This window comes from Theropithecus gelada, chromosome 14 (assembly GCF_003255815.1).
Source record: "Theropithecus gelada isolate Dixy chromosome 14, Tgel_1.0, whole genome shotgun sequence".
Lineage (NCBI taxonomy): Eukaryota > Metazoa > Chordata > Mammalia > Primates > Cercopithecidae > Theropithecus > Theropithecus gelada.
This window is the reverse complement of record NC_037682.1, coordinates 11,169,945-11,184,862: the sequence shown is the minus strand read 5'-3', so window position 1 is coordinate 11,184,862 and position 14,918 is coordinate 11,169,945. Positions and strand designations below refer to the sequence as shown.

The window sequence follows — 14,918 nt, the reverse complement described above, 5'->3', positions numbered from 1 at the left end:
TCGCAATGAGATGAACGGGGTATCTCAGTTGGAAATGCAGAAATCACCCGCCTTCTGCGTTGGTCTCACTGTGCGCTGCAGACTGGAGCTGTTCCTATTTGACCATCTTGCCAGAACCCCCAACAAGAATATTTTTAAAACAAAGTAAATACCACCATACTCCTGGAAAAAAAATACACATTTGCTCTCTGCCAAGAAGCAGCAGCATGGGGTTCGTAAATAGTTGGATTCCTAGTAAAGATTCTGCCCAGCTGAAAGTTGGCTTTGAAAATAATGCGACCAGAAACTTTGGGAGAACAGAACTTTAAGTAGCTCAGATAGCCTTCTTAGAGTTTGGATTACCATTGATTGTTCTCCTAAAGTGATAAGAAGTTTCTAGAGGAACAGTGTGGAGATCAAAATGTCCTATGATCACCAGAATGCTATGTATCCAGCCCTTATGCACCTTGTGCTGTGCTTGTCTATGTGTGCTATAAGGACCCAAGTCCTACAGAGTCAGGAATCACCCTTCCCTTTAAAATCTTCCTTCTTTGACAAAGTCCCCCTCCTGCATGACTGCAGGAAATCCAGTTCTTTCCCAAAGTATTCCGGAGAATACCAAAGGTAGCTGACATTTTCAACCAACATGGTGCCTCTCTAGTCTGCTTGTTTCCTATGGACCACCTCTGGTCCTGAGCTTCTTCTCTCCATAGCTACAAACTTTTTGGGTACCACAAACCATACTCCTCCTTTTATTCTCTAAGAACAGCCAATAACAAAGCTTGAAGATAACAAAAGGGGAGCATAAGACAGTAACTTAAAACTGGGAACTAGAGAGTAGCTTCTTTCTACTCCCGGTGTCACCCAAGGCTCCCTTCTGGTTTTTCCCTCCTGCCTCTGCTCTGCTCCCCCCATGGTGGGATCCATTCCCCCTTTTTCAGTTGGCATCTCTGGCTGACATGTTCTCCACCCCTAGCCAGCAAAACCAGATTCCTTTATGGCTGAAAAAATCTCTGCAGAGGTGTTTATTTCCTGAAGTCATTCTTCTATCATTAAGCAAAATAACTGGATTGTGCCAGCCCCTACTGGCTCATGTGTCACTAGTACTGGGCCTCCCTACCATTAAGGAAGGCAGCACTTTCAAGTTCTCTGATTCTCCATGTGACATGCCCAAGTGAACCAAGACCGCCACTGCCCCAATCACCCACCCATTCCCAAAAAGTGAAAAATAAGCACACAAACGAGTGACTCGCGTTTAACTAATCTCAGAAACATTTGCATTCAGATTACTCTGCCTTAGAATTCCCTCCTCTCCACTCCATCAGGAGTGGGCATGTGCTTTATTATATCAACAAGACTAAGAAGCCTCACCCGAGTAGTCCCACTCAAAGAAGAGATTTCAGTTTCTATCTTAAAATGCAGAAGCCACTACAGATTAAAAGAGAACCACACACACTTTAAGAAACTCTCCCCTCCTCATCTTCAAAGTGTGGGGTAAGCATTCCAGATCTCTCAGCCTGATGGACAGCTTGGAAGTGGGAGGGACCAATGTCCAACAAGTGGCCTTTGCCCCATGTCCATTGTGCCTTGTGTCTTCCCAGCTGACTCAGAATTCCTCACACCCAGCCCCCAGACTACTGCTCATGGGCTCAGGCAAAGGTGAGAGTAGCCAGGGTTTGGCACTTGGGAGACTCTCAAAAATATGTTTTGGACAAACAAGTGAATATGAGTCCTGAAACTTTCCAGAAGTCTCTGTCCCATTGGGTTCAAACCAGTAAAAAGCCAGAGAAGTGTCTTTCTGTCCCAAACATAAGCAAGAGATGGATGAGTCCTTTGTGCAGAAGTTACTAGACACTCTTTGATGTGGAGGAGTTTTTGTTAATCAAACAACATCCAGTTTGTTTGATGAAAGATTAATATGGTCGAGGAGTTCAAAGTCATCTTCCAATTAAAGCATTCACTAAAACATGGCTGGGTTAGTTCGCAGCTAAAAGGAATAAATACACTTTATAAAATATGAGTTCCTGGTACTCAGGTTCTGCTTCAAAGGAAGTCTCAACCTAGACCATATAATGAATAGAGACTGAAGGAAGAGGTATTGGGAACTCAACTGATTACCAGGCAGGGGAGTGTGAGAGGAAATGGGGAAGAGGAACTAGGGATATCAGCTTCATCCTGGTCATGATTCACAAAAATAAGTGCAGAGGGAAGACAAAGTCAGGTGCCCAGATTGCGGTGTTGGGGAACAGGAGGTCATTGAGTGTAGATTGCTAAGAAAAGAATAGAGGGTAAAAAAATTGGAAGAGTTTCATTGAGAGTCTATTTTCTCCAAATAGGAGAAAAGCTTATGGGAGATCCCAACGGACCTTATCTGAAACACTTTGAGGGATCCATCTTGCTCTTTTCTACATTCTTCGTATTTTCTAGGTATTTCTGGAGGCATAAGAGAACCCTTCTCTAGCTTTTTTTTGGGTGGTTTCAGCTCCCAGCTGTCACTACAATCCCCAGCCATAATTTCAGATCTTCCATCCTGTCAACATTCTTCAAAACACAAAAATAACTCCTTTCTCTCTCTCACTCGCACAGTAGAGTTCAACTGATTAAACTTATCAAATTATTTTAAATATTTATCTGAAATCAGTGAGACTAGAAACTTCACATTTTAGGGTAATGATGAGGTAGAAAAGCAAGATAAATTGTCTTATCGATACTTTTGATAGATGATTTTTAAACAATAAGGAATAAAGTTGATGTATAATTCTAAAAAGAAAATATTTCTTGGGATATGTGTTTCTAGATTAAGGTACTGAATAGCCCTGAATAGCGAATCACAGTTTTTCTTAAGGTCCTCCTCCCCTGAGGCTACACTATGGCTCGAAAAGGGCGGGATTATCATAAATAGAAAGAAGCTAGAGGCATTTTAGTTCAATAAAAAGAACATCTGGAAAAAGACATCTTCGTTACTGGAAATATTCAAGCAGAGGCTTCTGGGATGTTTCTGATGGCATTCAAGCATCAGAGACCAAGATCAGCCTAAGAAACAAGCAAGGTCTCTTCCTACAAAGAGAATGAAATTAGATCAGTATATGAAATGCCTAGCACAGTGCCTGGCGCATCAGAGATACACACTAGATACCAGATCCTTCCCATCCTGAGAGTCTGTGGGCCTATGCTTGTATATATTGGATGTATTTCTGGAAGGGTAATTGGATACATTGTAGATTCTTCCAGAAGTTCACAGTTTTCTTAATCAGAGGCATTGAGAGAAGGCAAGGGAAGGAAGCATGTTCTTTTTGCTTGTGTCAGTAACTCTTCCTCTAGTTGGAGTTCTCATCACCTTCAGGCAGTTATTGGTTTGGGCTTTATGCTATCCACTACAGCTGAAATAACTGCTCCAGCAGCCTTCGCTCCTTCCATCAGGGCGTGCTCTACCTGCAAGGCACATCAGTTCACAGGACAATCGGTACCAATCCTAGGCTTGCACCCTCCCCTACCTCTACCCCACCATACCCATTCAGCAACCAGCCTGCCTGGAGTCTATTCCCAAGAGAAGAAGCAGTCCATGCTATCTTATATTTTCAAAACTCCTAGAGTGACAAGAGACCAAGAAAAGCCAGGACTGTTGGAGACAACTCTTTCCTCCCTCTGTGCCATTTGGCCCAGGGCCTGCTTCCAGTGTGGAGCTCAGAAGCAAAGGATCTCACAGCACCACAGTCACTGATTCTACATACAGGTGATCCAAGAGCCAGGGAACGGAACTCACTTGCACAGAGTCGTACAGTGAATTCGTGTCCAAACTTAGCTCTTGGGTTCTTGGGCCTCATGACTCCTGGGCCCAAGCTTCTTCAGAGGACTTCTTGTAATGCCCTCAGTCCTTGGGATCTTCTTGTACAAATTCTCATGGGATGGGAGGTTTCTCACACCAGGGCCCACCAAGCCCCTGACTCTAGAGCAAAGCCTCACAAGAATGGAGTGCAGCCTGGAGAGGATGCAGAGTAGAGAGGAGGAAGGTGCAGAAAGTAAAGGGCACAGCAGGGAGGCTGCCAATGCTCTGAGGATGGGCTGGTAGCAGCAGAGACCAACATGGGAATGTGAGCCCAATCTGCTTAGACAACAGAAGAAACATAGAAAAAAATAGAACAATTGTGTTATCTTCTAATCCTTAATTTTTTTCATCTCTTTAAAGGGGGATAATAGGCCGGGTATGGTGGCTCACACCTGAATCCCAGCACTTTGGGAGACTGAGGCGGGTGGATCATGAGGTCAAGAGATTGAGACCATCCTGGCCAACATGGTGAAACCCTGTCTCTACTAAAAATACAAAAATTAGCTGGGCGTGGTGGCATGTACCTGTAGTCCCAGCTACTTGGGAGACTGAGGCAGGAGAATCGCTTGAACCTGGGAGGCAGAGGTTGCAGTGAACCAAGATCGTGCCACTGCACTCCAGTCTGAGTGACAGAGTGAGACTCTGTCTCAAAAAAGAAAAAAGGGGGGGGGGGGGGTGATAATAAATACTTTCTCTGCTCATCACATGGAGTTTTAGTAAGGATCGCCTATTAATATGAACAGCTCAAGTTTTTACATATATTTAGGATTCAAAGTTCTTTCACAAGCACTGAACTACATGAATTTATTACTTCTCTATATGGAAGGAAATGACAGAGCCAAATGCAGTATAGGCCAGGAAGGTAATGTGAGTGAGGCAGGTGGGTGACACACCTACCCCTTATCCCCTGCAAAGCCACAGCATGTCCCTACAGAGTATCAGCAAGTAGGAATGCCAGCACAGTGGCCTGATCAATTGTCTGTTAAAGAAAAGCTGAGGGCCAGGCGCAGTGGCTCACGCCTGTAATGTAGCACTCTGGGAGGCCGAGGTGGGTGGATCACCTGAGGTCAGGCATTCCAGACCAGCCTGGCCAACGTGGCGAAACCCCGTCTCTACTAAAAATACAAAAATTAGCTGGACGTGGTGGTGCACACCTAGTAATCCCAGCTACTTGGGAGACTGAGGCATAAGAATTGCTTGAACCCAAGAGGCGGTGGTTGCAGTGAGCCGAGACTGCACTACTGCATTCCAGCTTGGGTGACAGAACAAAACTCTGTCTCAAAAGAGAGAGAGAGAGAGAGAAGCTGAGAAGCTACATATTTTTATATAAAATTTTATATAAAATGTCTATATTTTTTAATATTGGTAGGTAATTCAAACAAAAATTGTGTGTGTGTGTGTGTGTGTGTGTGCGTGCATCCAAGATGTGGCCCACAAGGTACTAGTTTACAATTTTAGCAACAAGGTATCTGCTTCCGCTTATCCCTGCTTTGTTAAGGAAGAAATGGTCTTTGGCCAGGCACGGTGGCTCACACCTGTAATCCCAGCACTTTGGGAGGCTGAAGTGGAGGATCATTTGAGCCCAGGAGTTCAAGACCAGCCTGGGCAACATAGCAAAACCGCCTCTCTACAAAAAAATTAAAATTATCTGGGTGTGGTGATGCACGCCTGAAGTCCCAGCTATTCAGGAGGCTAAGGCAGGAGGATTGCCTGAGCCCAGGAGGTTGTGGTTGCAATGAGCCATGATTATGCCATTACACTCCAGCCTAGGTGACAGAGTGAGACCCTGTCTCCAAAGAAAGAGGGGGAAAAAAAGAATAGAAAGAAAAGCTTTCAGAAATATAGTGACTTGACCAAGCATACCCCTCTAGTTAATAGTTGAGCTGGGGCTCCAACCGGTGGTCTTACTATTAGCCCAGTGCCTTTTCTCTCCTCCCTGGGTTAATAAAGGTGAAAACACCTCTTGAACCATAAAGTCCTGCAGAAATAGAAGGCCCTACTAGTACAACGAATAATATAATGAAAGCACTGATGCCGGGCGCGGTGGCTCACGCCTGTAATCCCAGCACTTTGGGAGGCCGAGACGGGCAGATCACGAGGTCAGGAGATTGAGACCATCCTGGCTAACACGGTGAAACCCCGTCTCTACTAAAAAATACAAAAAAATAGCCGGGGGAGGTGGCGGGCGCCTGTAGTCCAGCTACTCGGGAGGCTGAGGCAGGAGAATGGCGTGAACCCGGGAGGCGGAGCTTGCAGTGAGCTGAGATCCGACCACTGCACTCCAGCCTGGGCGACACAGCGAGACTCCATCCCAAAAAAAAAAAAAAAAAAAAGAAAGCACTAATTACCATTCTGATCACTAATGAAATGACAAACCCCAAGAAAGCTCTGGAAGAAGCCATCATCAGAGCAAATGGGGTCACACCTGCTGGCTCCGGGGTACGCCGTATCTGAGGCCATTGACAAAGTGCTCACAGTTCCCTTCAATCAGGCTGTACTGCACGATCTTGTTGACCATCTTTTTTGTACGCTGGATGATCTTGTCCACCGGTAGGGGCAGGTACGTCCCATCTAGCTTGTTATTGACCTTCCAGGAGCAGCCATGCAGCACATCCTCCAGACGACTGTATTTCACCACAGCCCGATTGCTAAAGATGGAACTAATACTGCCCACCTCAAACTCCTCACCTGGAGACCAAAGACAAACAGAGGTTGGGACGTGCAAGGAGTAGCAGAGCAGAGCACAGTCTAAGGCTCTGAGTAAGCTGCTTCCCCTGGGGTCTCATTGGCATCATCAGTAGAAGGGTGACAGAAGAGGGGGAGTTGGAGTCAAAGAACTGCAGAGAATCAACTTTCCTGAGAAGCCCTTTGCCCTGCGCCTCACTCCTTGCTCTCAACCTGCACAGGAGTCTCTTTGTCATTAAACTCTTGCAGCACCTTCCCATGTGGTCCCTGATTGTGTTGCACTGACCTGCCCAAGTCCTAGGATTTGAGTTTCGTTTCCTAAGCAGACTTCAGTAATCGTCACAAACATGTAAAGAGCACTCTCTATGTGAGTGTCAGTCCCTGGGTAAAGGACTATCACATACATGATTATGGTGGTTCCATGACACACCTCCCTCTGGGGCTGCCACAGGGGCACAGGGGAAGCCAGCCAAGCAGGGCTCTGAATGGCACCTGCTCCTGCCAGCTTCCACCTACAGCCACTTGACTGTTACCTATACTCAAATACGGGGATTCTCATTAAGGGTATGTTTGAAAATGGGGTTCCACAGCTTTGAAAAGAGAAATGTTTGAAAGCTGCTACATTATCATATTCAAGCCCTTAAACGAGACAGAGACTCGAAGAGGGTCAGGAACCTGCCCAAAGCCAGGTGGATAGTCATTTAAAGCCAGCACTGTTTTTCTGCTACAACCATGTCGACATGCAAATGTCTATACCCTTCCCTTTATAAGTTGTCCAAGGGCAAGAAATGCTCCATGATCTTTTCTTACAAATTTGAAGAGAATCTGCTGATTTTATAAAAGCTGGTAGCAGATAATTGAGCATTCAGGAGCAGAAATGGCAGAATTCATTTTCAGAGAGAGCAAGATAGGAGTGGGGGAAGATATAACTGATAAGTATCTCTGTGGTTGAACAAGAGGGAAACTCCTAGACTTAGTCTGGAAAGACGAGATGAATTATCACATTCTTGGAGTAGGTTCTGAGACAAGAAGCGGGAAGAGTACGAGCTGATGGGGCAGAGAAGAGAGGCAATGAGAAAGGGGCTCTGCTCCATGGGAACATCCCAGCATGGTGAGAGATGGGGCCAGAGGAAGAGGACAGGACATGGAGATGACAGCTGAGAACAAGTTAGGACCAAAGGCCTGTGGTATAGTGCCCTTCTGTAATTCAACTTTGAACTGGCAATACCTGCACAGGAGACAGCATTCAAAGGGCATTCAAGGGTATTCAACAGGGTCCCCCTACCCCTTCCTCTCCCACACCCCAGCCCTCATCAGGCCTTATCTCCTGAGACAACCATTGTGACCAGCGGTTCTAGACACCCAATTTTTCAGTTGTTTCTCATTTTGCTGTAATCTCCCTCTACTATCATCACCTCCTCCCCCATCAAATCTCCACTAAGATTTAATGAACACAAATTGAATCTCAGCCATATGTTAAGACAGCTGTGAGAAATGAAAGGAGGGCTCTATCTACATTGAGGGTGAAACAGCACAGAGCGTGTTGGAACAGCAGGGAGACAAGGTGAGGACAAAGGTGCCAAAGGTGATCAAGAAGCCAGATGCAGTGTTTGAGGACTATAGAAAACAAATGACGATCAGAACATGTGAGCATCTGCACCCTCCTTGGGGAATCCTCAGAAAGGTGAGGACAGATGCTCAACTCTTGTCAATACAAAATGGAGCTCAAGTTCTAACACGTGTGTTTTTAAACAAAGGGACCTCTAGGAGGTCAGGGAACTTGGGCCACGCTCTTTACACTTGTATCACTCTTAGGGCTGGACACTCGGTGGTTTTCGGTGAAGACAGACCAAGCTCTGTCACAGTAAACAACGGTCCAGTCATGCTTCAAGGGGTCCCGTTGCTAAAGAATGGCAATAACTGAAGAACACAGGAATGAACTGTGCTTCTATTTACTTGGCTAACTTCAATATCAGTATGTCAATATACTATTCATTCTTACTCGGGGGAGCCAGATGGACCACGCAATCATCTTCTACATAGATGGCCCAGTGCTCATAGCCAATTCGAAAAATCTCAATCAGGTCTCCAGGTCTGGGTCTTGGTTTTCCCTACAATGGAAAAATAAAAGATACATGGCATATGCCCAAGGAATTCCAGAGATCTAGTCTTAGGATCAGGTACAGCTCAGCCTAAAGATCCCCTCAGTGTGGTTCATCGCTTCACAGAAACCCAAGCTAAAGAAATTTCTCTTCACACCGAGGACCAAAGAAGTCTCCTCCTCTCCTACCACCACTCACATTACTAAAGCCATCAAGGATACCTGTGCCAGTTATCAATGTATTGCCTCTCAGCTGTGAATGTACCCTCCAATATATACCCTGTGATAGATGACTAAACTTCTTTAAGCATTTCTTGCTTAAAGCAAGTAAGATGTTAAACCTTCTCAGTAGAGGGTGCTGGAGGGACACTGCAAGAGAAAGAGGCTCTCCTGCAGTTTCTGGCCAGGGGTGGGCAGGATGATGGTCAGCAGTGTGGTGTGTGGACATCTAGTAGAGTTCTACCTCAGACCCAGGATCCTCAAGGTCTCCTGCCTCTGCTGGCACCCTGATTCCCTCTGCAGGGCCCCCACATGACCCACCTGAAGCCCAGAGAGTGCCCCCATCCTCTGCACACCCATACCACCAGTTGCTAATAGCCACTTCAGTCCTGCTTGCCCAGCAATTGCAAACTTCTCTATTATCGTGTGTGTGTGTGTGTGTGTGTATGTGTCAGACAGGTAGAGAGAGAATGAGAATATACATGAAAAGGTAGGCATAGAGTTGTAAATATGATGAGCATCCATCTTTTTAAAAAATCTTTGACCAGAGCTCCAGGTCTCACCTTCACTGCTGTGTTATCATCTCCTGGGGGCCCAGCCTCTGGGGCCCTGTGACCTGCAGGTCTTTGAAAATCCATAGGTAAGATGTTAGGACCCCCTGGAAGCCTACAAATGGTATTGCTGTCTCTAAACCAGACCTGATCACCTACTTGGAGCAAAGAAAAGAGCCCTGGAATGTGGAGAGACACAAGATGGTAGAGAAACACCCAGTTACATGTTCTCATTTCACCTAAGACCCTTGGCCAGAACAGGGTATAAAAGACTCATTCCCAAAAGTGATACTAAAAAGATATGGAAAATGTAAGCATGAAGATTTACAATTAAGGAAAGGCTATAAAAGTATGGGTGAGTGCAAAGTGCACAAAGGTCATAATGGACTTCATTAACATCGTTAATGTCATTAATTTGTCAACTACTCAGAGCAAAATATTTTAATGCAATACATGTGTGAAAGTCTGTAGCAAATTTTCGAATTCAAATAGACATAAGACATGACACACTGGAGAGAAACCCTTCAAATGTAAAGAATATGGCAAACTGGCCAGGTGCCGTGGCTCACACCTGTAATACTAGCACTCTGGGAGGGCGAGGTGGGTGGATCACCTGAGGTCAGGAGTTCGAGACCAGCCTGACCAGCATGGTGAAACCCCATCTCTACTAAAAATACAAAAAAATTAGCCAGGCTTGGTGGCATGCACCTATAGTTCCAGCTATTCAGGAGGCTGAGGTAGGAGAATGGCTTGAACCTGGGAGGCGGAAGTTGCAGTGAGCTGAGATCACGCCATTGCACTCCAGCCTGGGCGACAGAGCAAGACTTTATCTCAAAAAAAAAAAAAAAAAAAAAAAAAAAAAGAATGTGGCAAATTATTTCACATGCTTTCACGCCTAACTCAACGTCAGAGAAGTCATACTAGACAGAATTCCTACAGATGTGAAGAATGTGGCAAAGCCTTTAACCAGTTCTGGGCCCTTACTAAACATAAGATAATTCGCACTGGAGAGAATCCCCACCAATGTGAAGAATGTGGCAAAACCTTCAACCAGTTATTAACCCTTATTACACATAAGATAATTCACACTGGAGAGAACTCCCACAAATGTGAAGAATGTGGCAAAGCCTTTAACCATTACTCAACTCTTATTAAACATGAGAGAATTCATAGTGGAGAGAAACCCTACAAATGTAAAGAATGTACCAAAGCCTTTAACTGGTCTTCAAACCATAATGAACATGACAGAAGTCATACTAGAGAGAAACCCTACAAATGTAAAGGATGTGACAAAGCCTTTTAAGTGCGTCTCAAGCCTTACTAAACATAAGATAATTTGTACTGGAGAAAAACCCTCCAAATGCAAAGAATGTGGTAAAGCTTTTAACCAGTCTTCAACTCTTATTATACATAAGAGATTCATACTGGAGAGAACCCTGTGATTGAATATGGCAAAGCATTTTAACGGTCCTCAAACGTAAGATAATTGATACCAGAGAGAAACTCTAGAAATCTGAAAAATGTAGAAAAGCTTTTAACCACACCTCATACCTTTCCAAACATAAATTATACTAGTGAGAAATCCTAGAAATGTGAAGAACGTGGCAAAGCCTTTAAATGGTTGTCATACCTTACTGTATGTAAGATAATTCATACTGAAGAAAACCCCTACAGATATAAATAACGTGGTAAAACTTTTAATTAATGTTCATACCTTATTGCATAGGAAAGCATTTATACTTTAGAAAAATTGTACAAATATAAATGTGGAAAAGCCATTGCTATCTGCTCACATCTTACTCAAAATCAGAGAATTCATACTTAATGAAACCATTATAAATGTAATTAGTGTAAAAAAAAAACTTTCAGAAAATTAAGCCTTTAAAGTGAATAAGAGTATTTTGAAGAAAAACATTATATATATAAAGAGGATTGTAGTACCTTTACTTGTATTACAAACCTGATTGTACACATTTTATACCAGAGAAAAACACCAAAGCAGTTGTTCAAACCTTGTTGAATATCAGAGAATTTATGTTGCAAAGAAACCCTACAGATGTAATGAATGTGGAAACACATTTGTTTAAAAACTCCAGTGTGGAGAATGCCAGAGAGATCATATTAAAAGATACTTTTGCAGATGCAGTAAATGTGAAAAAAATATTTAATCAAACATTAAGTCTCTGTAAACATTAGAGGATTCACGGTAGAAAGAACTAAGGTACCAACACTTCATACATTACACTAAATCAGAGTGTAGAGTACGGAAAATAATTCAAAGCTAAAACTGTCAGATTTTTTTGTATATAACTTTACAAGAAACAAGACTTTTTTCAAGAGTTATAATTACAAAGTATTTGTTTTCCCTTGAAAAAAATTATAGTTTGTTGAAAGCAAATGTCATTTAATTCTCAGATTACTTCACGCTGTTCCTTCATTCTCATTGTTTATGTGAAAGCATGTGATCCATTATTGTTGCATCAGATCTATGAGAGATTCGTTTTCATTAGGTGGGCATTATTTATGACCTTTTCCGTGGAAGAGTAAGGACATTGAAATACAAGGTGTGCAATGAAAATCTAAGTGAAGAGGCTCCTTGTGGTTGACTTATAACATGGTTTGAGTGAAGCAAGAGGTAGGTATTCAGAGTAATATTCTTCTACATGATAGTGAGAGAAAAACATTTTGAATTTTAGTAGTAAATCATTTTAAATGCAGTACATTTTGAAATTCTGATTTAAGATTACAGGTGAACTTAATTTTTTAAACAAAACTGTTTTGAAAAATATTAATAGGTTGGATAAAGAAAATGTGAAATACTATGCAACCATAAAAAGGATGAGAGCATGTCCTTTGCAGAGACATGGTTGGAGCTGGAAGCCATTATCCTCAGCAAACTACCACAGGAACAGCAAACCAAACACCGCATGTTCTCACTTACAAGTGAGAGCTGAATGATGAGAACATGTGGACACACAGGAAGAGGAACAACACACACTGGGGCCTGTTGGGGTGAGGGTTGGAAGAGGGAAAGCATCAAGAACAATAGTGAATGGATGCTGGGCTTAATACCAGGATGATGGGTTGATCTGTGCACAAACCACCATAGCACAATTTTACCTATGTAACAAACCTGCACATCCTGCACATATACCCCAGAACTTAAAAGCTGAAGAAAAAAAAAGGCAAGAAAAAAACAGGCCAAACAGCCATCAATAAGCACCAGTTAAGTAAATAATCCTACATCCACACACACAGAGACATTAGAGAGAGCAAGCTGAATTTACATGAGCAGCATAATGCCGCTGAGACTCATGCTTGCTGCATGTACTCCATTATATGGAGGCACATTTTACCTAACCAACATTGTTCTTTTTCAATATCACTTTGGCTATCCCAGGTCCTTTGTCTTTCCATGTAAATTTTGGGACCACTTCATCAATGGATATCAAAAAAAATATTTTAACAGGGATTGTGTTTAATCTGTAGATCGATTTGGTGAAGACTGCCACCTTAAGATTACAGATATTTTGCAACCCACAAACATGGAATTTGTTTTGTGTACTTAAATCTTCAATCTCCCTTACCAATGTTTTGTAGCCTAACATTTTTGTTAAAGTTATTCCTGAGTATTTTTATGCTATGATGAATGGAATTATTTTCTTAATTTCATTTTCAGATAGTTCACTTGTAATATACAGAAATTCCATTGATTTTTGAACATTAGCCTTGCATCCTGCAACTTTGCTGAACATATGTATTAATTCTAATGGTTTTGTGGCCCAGGCGCGGTGGCTCATGCCTGTAATCCCAGCACTTTGGGAGGCCAAGGTGGGCAGATCACTTGAGGCAAGGAATTCAAGACCAGTCTGGGCAACATGGTGAAACCCCATCTCTACTAAAAATACAAAAAAAAAAAAAAAAAAAAAATTAGCCAGGAGTGGTGGTGCACACCTGTAGTCCCAGTTACTTGGGAGGTTCAGGCATGAGAATTGCTTGAACCTGGGAGGTGGAGGTGGAAGTGAGCTGAGATGGTGCCACTGCACCACTGCACTCCAGCATGGGTGACAGAGCAAGACTCTGTCTCAAAAAAAAAAAAAAAAAAAAAAAAATTCTAATAGTTTTGTAAGTACAGGCACGTCTCATTTTATTGTGCTTTGCTTTATTGTACTTCACAGATAATTTCATTTTTTACAGGTTAAAGGTTTGTGACAACCATGCGTCAGATAAGTCAATTGGTGCCTTTCTTCAAACGGCAAGTGCTCACTTTGCTAGCATTTTTTTAGCAATAAAGTATTTTTAATTAAAGCAGGTACTTTTTTACATGTAATGCTATTGCAAACTTAATAGGCTACAGAATAATATAAGCATAACTTTTATGTTATGACTCGCTTTCTTGCAATATTCGTTTTATTGTGATGGTCTAGAACCAAACCCACAATATGTCTGAAGTACACCTGTATGTGATTGATTCCTTAGGATTTTCTACATACATTGAATACATGTGATGAGAGTGGGGATCGTTGCCTTGCTAGATCTAGTCTCTTACCATTAAATATGTTAGTTACAAATTTTTCATAGGTGCCCTTTTTCAGGTTGAGGAAACTCCCTTTAATTGAGGTCAAGAGAATGTTTTTTTATCATGAATGGCAGATTTTGTCAAATGCTTTTTCCAGAGGTATTGATATGATCATATGATTTTTGTCCTTTATTAACATGATATGTTACTTTTTTTTTTTTTTTTTTTTTGAGAGGAAGTCTCACTCTGTTGCCCAGGCTGGAGTGAAGTGGCATAATCTTGGCTCACTGCAACCTCCACCTCCTGGGTTCAAGTGATTCTTGTGCCTCAGCTTCCCGAGTAGCTGGGACTACAGGCGTGTGTCACCACTCCCGGGTAATTTTTTTGGTTTGTTTCACCTTGTTGACCAGGCTGGTCTCAAACTCCTGACCTCAAGTGATCTGCCTGCCTCCACCTCCCAAAGTGCGAGGATTACAGGCATACGCCACAGCGCCCCGCCCTGGTATATTACATTAACTGATTTTGGGGTGTTACATCAAACTTGCATTTCTGGGATAAATCTTAGTCATTGTGTATAATCCTTTTTATATACATGCTGGATTCAGCTTGCTAGCATTGTTCTGAGGGTTTTTACATGTATATTCATAAGAGATATTAGTCTTATAGTTTTCTTTTTTTGAGATATCTTGGCTTTGGTATCAAGGTAATACTGTCCTCACAGAATGAGTTGGGAAGCATTTCATTCCTCTATTTTCAGAAAGAGTTTTGTGAAAGATTGGTAATTTTTCTTATTTAAATGCATGGTAGAATTCTTGAGCAAAGCCATCTGGGCATGAGATTTTCTTTGTGAAAAGATTTTTATTTACTAATTCAATCTAGATTTTCTAGTTTTTCTTGGCCAGTTTTATAATTTGTGTCTTTCTAGGACTTACCCAATTCATCTCAGTTGTCTAATTTGTTTGCTTACAGTTTTTCACAGTATTCCATTTTATGTCTATAAGATTGACAGTGAGCCCCCTCTTACATTCCCAATTTTGG

At 42.5% G+C, this 14,918-nt stretch overlaps 1 protein-coding gene across 3 annotated transcripts in view; it reads right to left on the bottom strand.

Annotated features, from left to right (window-relative positions):
- Positions 1-1,218: 1,218 nt before the first annotated feature.
- HRASLS5 (HRAS like suppressor family member 5) overlaps positions 1,219-14,918 on the bottom strand; it is a 29,990-nt gene continuing 16,290 nt past the window's right edge. For 2 of the 3 annotated variants that reach the window (XM_025356896.1, XM_025356897.1), the window contains exons 4-6: positions 8,493-8,601; positions 6,231-6,493; positions 1,219-3,411 (exon numbers count right to left, since the gene is read on the bottom strand). In XM_025356896.1, coding sequence (XP_025212681.1) covers positions 3,319-3,411; positions 6,231-6,493; positions 8,493-8,601 — 465 coding nt within the window. In that variant the 3' untranslated portion in view covers positions 1,219-3,318. The remainder of the gene's footprint in view (positions 3,412-6,230; positions 6,494-8,492; positions 8,602-14,918) is intronic. The other variant, XM_025356898.1, reaches the window with a different exon arrangement.